At 33.2% G+C, this 12,464-nt stretch overlaps 1 protein-coding gene across 17 annotated transcripts in view; it reads left to right on the top strand.

Moving 5' to 3' along the window:
• The window catches only part of LOC114326009 (serine/threonine-protein kinase tousled-like 2), an 804,614-nt gene that overhangs the window by 577,470 nt on the left and 214,680 nt on the right, over positions 1–12,464 (top strand). For 2 of the 17 annotated variants that reach the window (XM_028274185.2, XM_028274184.2), the window contains exon 1: positions 7,910–8,064. The exons of 14 other annotated variants lie outside the window; for them this stretch is intronic. In XM_028274185.2, the coding sequence (XP_028129986.1) occupies positions 8,005–8,064 (60 nt within the window). In that variant the 5' untranslated portion in view covers positions 7,910–8,004. Of the gene's footprint in view, positions 1–7,909; positions 8,065–12,464 lie in introns of those variants that run through there. One more of the 17 variants, XM_028274179.2, reaches the window with a different exon arrangement.

Genomic DNA, 12,464 nt, shown 5'->3' with positions numbered 1-12,464 from the left:
TTTTAAGACCAATCGATATATCTGAACTGATCCAAACTATCAATAGTATCAAAAGCAAATCATCCTGTAGTACTGATGGACTATCCATAAAAATCTTCTCAAATCTCACAGAAAATGTGTTGGAAAACCTCGTCTCACTAATTAATGATTCCTTTGAAAGAGGCAAATTCCCAGAGTGCCTAAAGATAGCCATTATTATTCCCCTTCATAAGGGTGGTGAAAAATCTAATGCTTGCAACTATAGACCTATTGCCTTACTACCGGTACTTTCAAAAATTATTGAGAGACTCATAAAAACCCGTCTTATGTCCTTTCTCATTGATAACAACATCTTATCCCAAAATCAGTTCGGCTTTTTAACTAATAAATGTACTACTGATGCCTTGTTTTCTGTGTTTCATGAGGTTTACCAAGCACTAAACAATAATCTTTATACTGCCACTGTTTTCTGTGACTATGCCAAAGCTTTTGATTGTGTAAATCACGACATTTTGATTAAAAAACTAAATTTCTATGGGATTCGAGGTATTTCTTTGAATTGGTTCCAATCTTACTTGAATAATAGGAAACAACTAGTTAGAGCAAATGATACTGACTCTAGTCTCAAAAACATTGTATGTGGAGTACCACAAGGTTCAGTATTGGGTCCTCTACTGTTCCTTATCTTTATAAATGACATCACTAACTTAAAAATCGATGGAAAAATTTTTCTTTTTGCTGATGATACCAGTATCACTTGGAGCAACTCAACTATTGCATCTCTTCATGCAACTATAACTTCTGATTTGCTTACGATAAAAACCTGGTCTGACTCTAATTTACTCTCTTTTAACGTGGATAAGACAGTAGCATTATCCTATAAAAGTGCTCTTCAACCCCTGCTTGTTAATAACAGCCAGATCTCTACCGTTGATTCTGTAAAATTTCTTGGTATTTTTTTAGACAGCAACCTCAAATGGTCCCTTCATATCGATGTGTTAAGTAAGAAACTCGCCTCAGCCTGCTATGCTATAAGATCTGTTTCGAAAGAACTCAATTTAGCATCTTCTAAACTAACATATTTTTCTTTGTTCGAGTCTCATCTTCGATATGGTCTTCCTTTTTGGGGTTCTAGTACAGCTGCCCAATTAGATGTTATTTTTAAATTACAAAAAAGAGCAATAAGGTATCTGTTTGGCCTCAGAAGAACAACACATTGCAGAAGTTACTTCAAAGATCACGGCATTTTAACCCTTACATCTTTATATATTTTAGAAACTGTTTGCTTAATTCGTAAACACATGCATGTCTTTCCAGCAAGGCCTCGTCATGACTACTCCACCAGAAATTCAAATTTTGATGTCTATTTACCGATCCTGTCCTCTGAGTTAGTAAAGAAATCTATATTATATTCCGCAAAAAAACTATACAACCATCTTCCTTTACAACTCAAATCTGCAACATCTTTCCCCAAGTTCCGTAAAATGACAAAAGCTCATCTATCTAAAAGACCATATTATTCAGTAGAAGAGTTTCTTAATGACTAACTAAGAAATTACAGTAATGTACAAGTAACCAAACTTATCTATACTTGGGTGTCACATGCAGCAGCTTAAACTTATTAGTTCCTATGTCTATAAATAGTTTACTTTGTTGTATATTCACTTTGCAATTTCTATAAATTGTTGCAATATATCGATTTTGTTTTTTTTCTTTACTTTATTAACTTATATTTTGTATTTATGTATATTTTTTTTGTATTGACGATTTATCAAATTTCAGAAAATTGTATTTGTTATTGTTATTGTTAGATATTATTTATTTATTTTTTTCTGACTTTAATTAAGCTTTGTCCATAAAATTTGTATTTTCAGTGACAATAAAGCATATTTCTATTCTATACATGACCACTGAAAGATCAGAATTTGATATCAATCCGTGGGTACACCTTTCAGAATTGACTCAAAATATGGCTAATAAGTAAGTCAAGTGTTAATTCGGTTACCTCCTCCTCCTCATTCCTTGAACCCTTATGAGGTTATCTTCTACCTTTATTTCTATTATCAATAGTTCCATAGTTTGGGTTACCACCCAACACGCAATTTACAAACATTTACAGGTTAATTTTTTTGATAAATTTTCTCTTTAATAGATTTTTTGAAATCGATTGTATTAAAATGTATTTCTCATTACAATAAAATATGTTTTATGCCTGGTTGCACCAATAGATCTTAGGCTTAAGACTTGCCTTAAGCTCAGCTTACGAGACATACGCGTTGCACTATTGAGTTTTAGATCAATTTTCGGCACATACTCTCAACAACGGAAAACATTTAGTTTTATTAGAAACAAACATTTGGTATATTAAAACACTTATCAAACCAATGTGGACTACGATTCGCAACTATGAATCTGTATATTTAAGAATTACACTCATCTTTAATAAGTTATACCTACGTTTTAAATCCATTTTATAATAACTGTTCAAAGTCTTTTTGAACTCACAATTTTTTGTTAATGTGTCAATTTCATTAAAAGCGTTGATGATAAAATGATTTTCATTGTATAATACTTATTATGCTTGATAATAACACCAACCATAACAGAACGTACAATTATATTCCTAATAATGATAATGTAATATCCTGCCAAATATATGGTTAATTTTAAATTAAAAAACCTGTTTATCTACTTTTTGAATGTTTTACTATAGGTTTGGCCTTCAAAGGAGACGACACTGTTTGACATCTAGGCCTGGATCCCGCGTACCAAAAAAAAACAAGTTTTGTTGGACAAAAAACCTAGTAGCAAGTTGTTTTTAAGTTTATTCAATAGCAAATTTTATATAATATATGAAAAAATGTTTGTCCGACAAATATGTTCGGCATTTTATTAAGTCCGACACGTAGAACATGTAAAATGACAGGAATTATGCTGGTGGTAAATAGCAGTCTGATTTTTGCATGAGAGTTTAATGAAAGGGTAACAAATCAATTGGAAGTTGTCCGACAAAATACATGGGACGTTTTCGTAATCTGACGTTCGAAACCTGTAACCTGTTCCACAATTAAAACTTCCCCTGTTCCAGTGTTCCCGTACATCAAAGTTTGTCCGACTAGACACCGTTAGGCTATTAACAAAGTTTCAGCTTGCTATTAATCAACTTTTTTTTGGTACGCGGATCCATGCCTAATCAGTTCGGGTTAAACATTCGCTAAAATTCTGACACAACTTTCCCGCATTAAATACATGTTAATTTTGTTTAAAACTCTTTGATTACGTCAACAACAATAATTATTTATATTATGAAGGAATTTAACGTATTTAAATGTTTTCTTTTGTTCCTTGCACAGATAAATGATGACTATACAGGGTGGCCACTGTGGCCAGACGAAAACGAAACAAATATCAGAAACTACGACATTTTTGAAAAACCTAGTGATAGGCGACAAGTCAGTCTTTGATTAGAGGGGGACACATTTTTTCGGTATTTTTGATTAATTTACTTTGACCCCTAAGCCAGGGTAAGGATCAAGCCAACATTTTTTAAAGGCAATGGGGGTCAAATAAAATATATTTTGAAAGCTTTTACAATTTCCTCTACATTATCTTTAAATTTTAATATTCGGTGCAATACTCTGTTCTATTTTTTTAAAACACTTTAGACTTAAAATTAATTGTATTATTCGGCTTAATTAGTTGAAGGTACGTCGATCGTTGAGATTGGATTATAAATTAATTTCTTTCTTCACATAGCTTTTGTTTTCTTTTGTCACATTTGTTACACGTAAATGATATGATATAAACATAAAGAATATGTAGGCAAATCGGATTCTCTTGTGAGTATCAGCTGTAAGCACTAATTTGTAGTCTTTGAAAATTTATTACCATGGTTATTCCATTCTGAAAAGGGTAGATATATCATATTTGTATTTGTAACAACTGGTTGTGGTTATATTTTATGAAAAATAAATGTGCCATCTCAGCAATTTAATGAACAACGTCAAGATAAACACGACAGTAGGACGTATGTTTTGGAATTACATAAAAAGAAAATTTCAGGAAGCTGAGAATGGGGTGTATTCTGTAACATTTCCGTTAAATTTAAGAGGCCTCTAAAATTTAACTTTTAACGGTCCTCTAAAACTTTTAGGTTAGATTGACGTTCTGTAAACACATGTTATAGAGGACCGCTAAAATAATATTTTTTAAAAGATTCCTCTAAAAGGTTTTGGAACAAATACGGCAACGTCGCACGTTGATCGTTTTTGAACTACTTTTAACCAGAAATTGACCGAAAACTGACTGTCAGAGGCCAAAAACCTTAAGAAGAAGAAGAAATTGACAGTTTCCTAGAAAATAATATTTATTGTATTTAATTATTTTTTAGTAAAACTCATATTTTCCAATTAAACATTTTTATTTATAAAGTTAATCATTAAAATATTGCTGAAAAATTGCATATCTTATTTCTTCTCCCTTTCCACACCAATTTTGGTCAAGTGGTCTATTTTCAATAACATTAAGGTCATCTTATTAATCTGCATCTGGTTATAAACCTTCTGAAACTTCACCTTTATAAATATTTGGTATCTTTTTGTTTTTGTTGTAATCTGAAATCAGCTCTACAAAAATAAACAAAAATTTGAATTTTGTTACTTATAGGTGTAGTTTGTCGATTGTAAAGTAAAATGAGACTTACCTTTCATTATTATTTATTAAGTACTTCTTCACCAAATACATTATAAAAAGCCATTTGCCATTTTTAAATATTTATCTCCAGTATAATACAAGAATAACAAACTACTATTCATACAAACATAACCCAACAAAAATAATCAAACTGCATTTAACGGACTCCTAAAAATTTAGCGGGTACGTTTTGACATCCTCTAAAATATTTTTATTTAGAGGGAGTTTTAACGGTTTAGGTTATGATTTTAACGGATGTATGATTTACAGAATACCAAAATATTTTTAGCGGGCGCTAAAATTTTAGAGGCCTCTAAAATTTAACGGAAGTGTTACAGAATACACCCCAATGTAGGCAATAACAAACGAGAAACTGAAGGGCCTGTAGTTTTTTTACCTGCCAATTTGACTGGCGAAATGTATTTACAATTACGTACTGGAAGACGTGATTAATCGGGCTCGGAATCATTAAAAATGATCAACGATATGAAGATCATTTGTCTTTTCAACAGGACGGTGCTCCTCCGCATTATGCTTTACTTGTTCGTTAACATTTAGACTAAAATTTTCCACGACATTCGATTGGGAGGAGAGGCAGCATCGAATGGCCTCCCCTGTCACCAGATTTGTCTTCCCTGGATTTTTAGGTGGAAACACTTAAAAATGTAAAATCTATAGAACACCACCCGTATCTTTATAAGATCAATGTCAACTAGTGCCTACGAATCACTCCGCAAGTGCTTCAGAAAGTGGAAGAGCGTTTCTAACAAATCTTTATTATAGGCCCGGATCCCGCGTACCAAAAAAAGTTTATTAATAGCAAGCTGAAAATTTGTTAATAGCTTAACGTTGTCTAATCGGACAAACTTTGATGTATGGGAAAACGTACAGGGGAAGTTTTAATTGTTGAACGTGATTTTAATTGTGGAACGTGTCTTCCTGACAAGTTTATGATTGTGAAAACTAGCAGGTTGTTTTTAAGTTTATTCAATAGCAAACTTTATATAATAATATGTATATAAAAAAATGTTTGTGCGACAAATGTGTTAGGCATTTTAATAAGTCCGACACGTAGAACATGTCAGATGACAGGAATTATGTTGGTGGTAAATAGCAGTCTGATTATTGCATGAGAGTTAATCAATTGGAAGTTTTAGGGTGAAGAGTTTAAAGGTAACAAATCAATTGGAATTTCTGTCCGACAAAATACATGGGACGTTTTCGTAGTCAGACGTTCGAAACCTGTTCCACAATCAAAACTTCCCCTGTTATAGTGTTCTGTACATCAAAGTTTGTCCGATTAGATACCGTTAAGCTATTAACAAATTTTCAGCTTGCTATTAATAATCTCTTTTTTGGTACTCGGGATACAAGCCATTGTATGGACGCCTGACGTCATAAACACCATTTGGTCAACTAGGAAATAAGTAACTAGCTAAAAATATTTGTTTTAAAATGCATTTTTGTTTCAAAATGTATTTTCGTCTAAAAATTTATAGACTAATGTAACTGCAAAAGCTTTCAAACGAAATCTTATTTGACTCCCATTGGCATTAAAAAATGTTGAGCTAATTCTTATCCTAGCTTAGCAGTAAAATAAAATAATGGAAAATAAAAGAAAAATATACCTCCGAGAATTTAAAAAAATTTAAATATTTGCCAGACAAATAATAAGTACATTAATAACGATAAGTCTCTATGTCGACAATACACTGTCGAACTATTGGTTGACATCAGGTAAGATGTTCCCTGAAACGGAGGGATCATTACTGGCCATTCAGGATCAGGTTATACCATCCAGAAATTACCTGAAATATATCGTCAAAGACCCTCATGTTCAAAACGACAGATGCCGATATTCGATATGGATGTCAAGCCCAAGAAACCATCCAACATATTACCGGGGGCTTCCAGGCATTTGCTGCAACTGAATATAAGGAACGGCATGACTCAGTTGGAAAAATCGTTCATCGTTATCAAACTGGGACTTCTCCAAACGGACCATCTCCCATATTATCAATACGTTCCTGAGAGTATGCTTGAGGATGGCAACTACAAGCTATACTGGGACCGCACTGTGCTCACAGACCAAACAGTGGCACATAATAGGCCAGATCTCGTACTAGTTAATAAATTAACAAGACAAACAACACTAATTGATGTGGCGATACCTAACAACAATAATCTACGTAGTAAATTTACTGAAAAGATCGTTAAGTACAGAGATCTGGAAATTCAAATACGGAGACAATGGAGAATGCAAAGTACCCAGACAATACCGATTATTATGTCTACTACTGAAGTCTTTCCGAAGACCCTCCTCGAAAGCATCAAAGAGCTGGGTCTGAATGAACATCTTTATAAGACCATGCAGAAAGCTGTACTACTCGCGACGGCCAGAAGTGTACGAAAATTTTTGGGAGATACACCTGCATACCAAGTCACCTAGGGCTAGATAACATGGAAAGAGTCCCACCAGAGCTCAATCCTTTTGATACCGTAGTTATCTGGGATGAGTAAATTTTCCCCTCAGAGGGAGTGTGAGCCGTATGGCTAAATCTGGATAACGATAAGTCTTGAATGTCTTTATGGTAAAAGTGTGTGAAAAGTGCTTTAAAACTAGGAGTGCCATTTTAACCCTAATTTAAAAAAAAATTTCCTCAGGCCCCCCAGTATCCTATCCAAAAAAAAAGTTCATGCCCCCCCGAGAATCGGTCTTGGATCCGCCCTTGCAAGATCTACCGATAGCGATCTTCTATCGAAGGTGGGCGATTACTTTGAATTTATTTCTATTCACAGCTTTTTTAAAATCTATTTAAGTACCAAATCAGTCGTATTCACTAATATTCGGGCATGATATTTTTGTATGCTTTACTTACTCCATTATCTCCCATCTCTCGATATTACTGTCTCTTCGGATATAATGTATAGTTAAATTTAATAAACCTTGTTCTACGAGTAGGTATCTAAATTATTTACATAAAAATATGGTTGTTTTAAAATTTATCTTAGGAAGCTGATGTTTTCAGAAAAACAATAAAACATGGAAAACTCGTGAATTTTAATTAATTTCGGGAGTATCAAGAAAAGTCGTGTTAATGGCAACCGTGTTGCGAACATTGTCGAAAAATAATCCAAAGTCTGGCCGAAGCCGAAAGAGCGATGTCATGCGCGGTACCGCGACGGCAAACGAGCGCGGCGCCAGCTGATAGCTGAAGGCAGTGTTGCCAGCCAATGGCCTCGATGAATGGCATTGCAAGGTCTGTCTCGGTGCAGTGCAGTGCTGGTGTGGTGGATATGTAGACATGTGCGGTGCTAGCAAGTTCGAGCGCTATGGAAGGGCTCCTTCAAGCTCTCCTGGTCCAGCGATATTGCTACAACTTCGGCTACCAGGTAGGATAACCGGGATGTGTCGCATAAAATGGATCCTAATAAATGCTATAAACACGTGCTCCCGACGCCCATAGGCTTGTTGACCTACTCTCAAGATTCTCATCGATTTTACACGGCCAGACACAGACGTTGTGGGGGATTTAACTAACGTGCGCTCTGCTCTACCGACAGGCGACGCATTTAATTTGTTGGTTGTTGGGTTATCTCATATCTGCCTGCCTGCCTGCCTCGATTTTCACTCCCGGTTATTTGATAGCGCTTCGGTTTTTGAGGTTAGATAATGGCGGATCTCGCACTCCGAGACTTTTTTGCCGTTGTTTACTATTTACAATGCCAACTTCCAATCCGTAGCATAGGTTATGGTTCTGTCACTTTACATGTGTGTATTTGACAATCACAAATGTCAACAAATTCTATGTTTATGAATGTGCTTGTCAATTCGTATATTACAACTCAGTCTTTCCCGTTTTACTTGATGATGAGATCACAATACTTTGAAAGTTACTATGACCTTTCCGTATTTCTGTGAATTTAACATTTGATGTTTATTTAGCATTGTTCTTTATAAAAGGTGGCATAAAACAAGCATTTTCCACACTTCGATCATTTTTATAAAAATGATGAAAAGTTTTAGTTCAAGACTAGTAAATTATTGTCAAATGTCTTTTTTATTGTGAAACTCAATTTGGTAGTATTATTGAATGGACTTTTTTGATAAATATTTCCAATAAGGTATATTGCATTTAAACCATGTAGATATTTTGTAAGTTACTGTTATATAAAATTGTACAATAATATTGTTTCAGTCCTTTTATTTCTATCGACCTTTTTTATCGTTATCGGCAAAAAGTGTTACTCAACAAATTTAACACTTTCCATTTTCGTTAGAGAACTATATTTTCAAAATATTGTTCCGAAACTATTTTCTTGTGTCATCTTAATGCAATTTGGATTTTTTGTCCGGAATAAGCCACACCTTTACTTTAAAGTTGAGTTTATTTGACGTTTTTTTGTGTCGTTGTTTTTGCAAAATGACGATATATTCCAGTTTTTCTGCTCTGTGCCTCTTTATCTGCTAAAAAGTCTGGTTTCGGTTTCATTGTTTTGTTCGTGGATCATATCTTCATTCCATTGTATGTAACCATTGTAAGTTGTTCCATTGTATCTTTGCACATGCATGAAACTATTCACGAATTACTTTTTATACAGGTCTCTTTTTTACGCATAGAAACTAGTATCGCAAAACTAAATCACTTGTCCATAGAAACCCCAATAAGTTAAACAAGGATAAACAATACTACGTCTTTAATACTTTGTTTACTATGAATTTTGACATCCTATCATTTTCAGTGACATTAGCGTATTTGGTGTGTTTATTGGAATTTATAACTTATATTTTGTTTATTTTATAAAGTTATATTGTGTTAAATATATTATAACATAGTAAAATATAAATGTACAATATAACTTTATAAAATACGTCCACCGATAACTGCCATTTCCTAATTATTACATTGACAGTACATGTCAATGATATTACACATCGACATACGTTTCACTTAATTAATATTTTGATTTAACTTATTTGCAAATGAATCACGCTGTTTGTGCAAAGATAAAATGGAACAACTATACCTATTGTGAAAATACACTTTTAGTAGGTACATTACGTTCTTGTATGTGATTCTTTTTCGGTTATAATTTTAATATTTGGAATTTGTATCCTTTATTTAAATCTGAGTTTGTTTGGTTCCCCGTTTTGTGTTTTGTAGAAGAGATAACCTCTACATTAGTGAAATTTGTCGTGAAACATGTCACTGCTAATCATTATCGTTTATGCGCGATTACCAGTTTTCTACCATATTTTTATAATATTTTATGTACTTACACCTTCAGATATTCAACATTGATGTTATGTTGTGACTATAAATGGAAAAATACTCGAATTAATCAAACATGACGTACACCACACCTTATCGTTACAAGCTGAATGTTTTTTCAATTTTGCCATAAATATACAAAATGATAATGAAGACTTTCTTCTCTTTATATATCAAGCGAGTAGACATATGGCTAGAGATGTACTGACAGTTTATTTTCTTTCTTACCAATATTTCTTATATTTCAGAATTTATTTGTTTAAATTTTTCTCTAGCATTGGTTTTTATAAACCACATTATCAGTTCTCTTGCATCTTTTATGTTATGTTTCATATTTTAATCCACTATTATACTCGATTTAGAAATCCACGAGAGCATAGTTTTTCTTGTTTCAGTGCTGTACATAAATTTATAAAAATAATAATAATAATAATAATAATAATACGACCCCCCCCCCCTACAACATATAACATAAAATGGAAATGAGCAAGACTTAAGAGTTTAAGCAAGAACTCCACGCCTATTTTTGTACTATTCATTTATTTTTCTATCCTACATCTTATCATTTCCTCACTGTTTATTCCATCTCTCGCAGAGTGTTTGTAATCTTTATCTCTAACTTGTCGTTTCTCCATTACTGAGGATCGTGATTTCTTCCAATGCTCTTAACAAATTTTCTCCATTGGTCTCTATCTTTACTTTCTACGTTATCCTTATCTACCCAAATTTAGTTAGGCGGCTCAGCGCATATTTTGCTATACTAAGTCTCAGAATTTCTGCCTACAATCTTTGTGTTTTAATATATTTATAGTGGTTTAACTGTAGAGGTCTTTGGATTGTAAGGTTTTGCTTTTCTGTAGAGTGTCGTTTTTCTTGACTTCTTTAGCTCTTTTCTGTGGCCAAATATTCCACTTCCATTAAAAAAATACACATTTTTGGTTCCGCAGACATCATTATCGTTTTAATTTTTTCCGTTAAAATCAGCATGCTAGATTTCCTTTTTTGTATACTGTATTATGTTTGTTTGACTTTTTTTATATTTTCTTTCGTATCTAATGGCTTTGTATACAATGAAGAAACATTTATAAAATCTGTATGATCTGTAAAGATATCCCGGTCCAAGTGTCAGAGATTAACGTATCTAGCCTGAACAACGCTTTGTTTACCAAGAGGAGTAAACTAAAAAGTAAAATTCACACCCAAGAAGTCACTATAAAAATCACCAAATACATCTTCTTTTTTGGTTGATCATATCGGCCTTCGACAGTAGGTAATCCATAAATATTGTATTACACTAATACGTCGCTAAAGACTTCTAAAAACAACTATATTTAATAATAAAAAAAAGCATACTAACAATCTAAAAGTTAAAGGGATAACTTAAAAAACACAAAAAATCGCTGATATAACTTAATTAACCTATAAAATGCCACTAGTGTCAAAATTTCATAACAGTGGAGTAAACTTGCCTGAGGTTGGACCAATTACAAACAAGCATTACGGCGCGGTAAATTTGAATTACTCCTCCTGGTTCAAAAACAGACCATAGGAAGAGAAGATCTCAAAGTTCGGAATTTATATTTTTAAACCTGCAGATCATTACATTATGTTGATATTACAAAATAGCACAGTCAGTAAGAATTTTTTTGTGCATCGAAAGTGCTGTTATAAATGTGAATTGAAAGTCTCGTATTGTCTCTTGGGTATTTTCACCTTACGTCTCTTAAGTCTCATGTTCTCTTCGATGTTTTTTGAATACAAAAGAACCTAAGATTGGCTTTTGAATAAGTTTGCTGACATTCTCACTAGATATTTTACCGTACTAATAAAGGTGTACATTTCATCAAATTATGTATTTGTAAAAATGTTATCAAAAGTTTATGCTAAAGCAGAAAACTCATGGTTGAACGAGGTTGAAGCGCGTGTTGATGCGAGCTTTAAGTGTTTAAAAATTTAGACGTCGGCAAAGAGACATTATAATATATAATATAATAGTGAAAAAAAAAAGAGAAGGCAGTTATCACTCTACAAGACGGTACAATTAGAAATAGGTAATTACTTTGTGATAAAATGGTTCAAAGCATATGTCCCGAAGAATAAAGGCAACCAAAAAGGTTACAGCCCCCCAGTGGTGGAGGTAAAAATATTAGTAGGTTGGTTAATTCTCACAATGATAAAAATTAAAACAAAACGTAGTTTGACCATAAAATTACCACGACACTGATTGTACCATCGGTTTTGTGGCAAAATACGAGACGATCCACAGGACAATAAATTTTAGTATTTAGTATTATCTTAAGGGTCATAAATACCAAATTTTGATAGAAATTTCTCTATTTCACGTAATCTATTTAATTTCGCGTTTAATCTATTTCACGTTGGGTTGAATCCCGTCTTCAGTTTTTAGCTTTTTCTGTTACATTTTTCTATTTCACTCAGAATGTAGCGCCACGTTCCGTCAGTTTTCCTCAACGTACATTTTTAAGTAAGGTTTTTGTTTGACAACAAATAAACATGTAC

This window comes from Diabrotica virgifera, chromosome 7, assembly GCF_917563875.1.
Source record: "Diabrotica virgifera virgifera chromosome 7, PGI_DIABVI_V3a".
Lineage (NCBI taxonomy): Eukaryota > Metazoa > Arthropoda > Insecta > Coleoptera > Chrysomelidae > Diabrotica > Diabrotica virgifera.
Note: the sequence above shows the minus strand (reverse complement) of the source record. Positions and strands in the feature narration are given on the sequence as shown.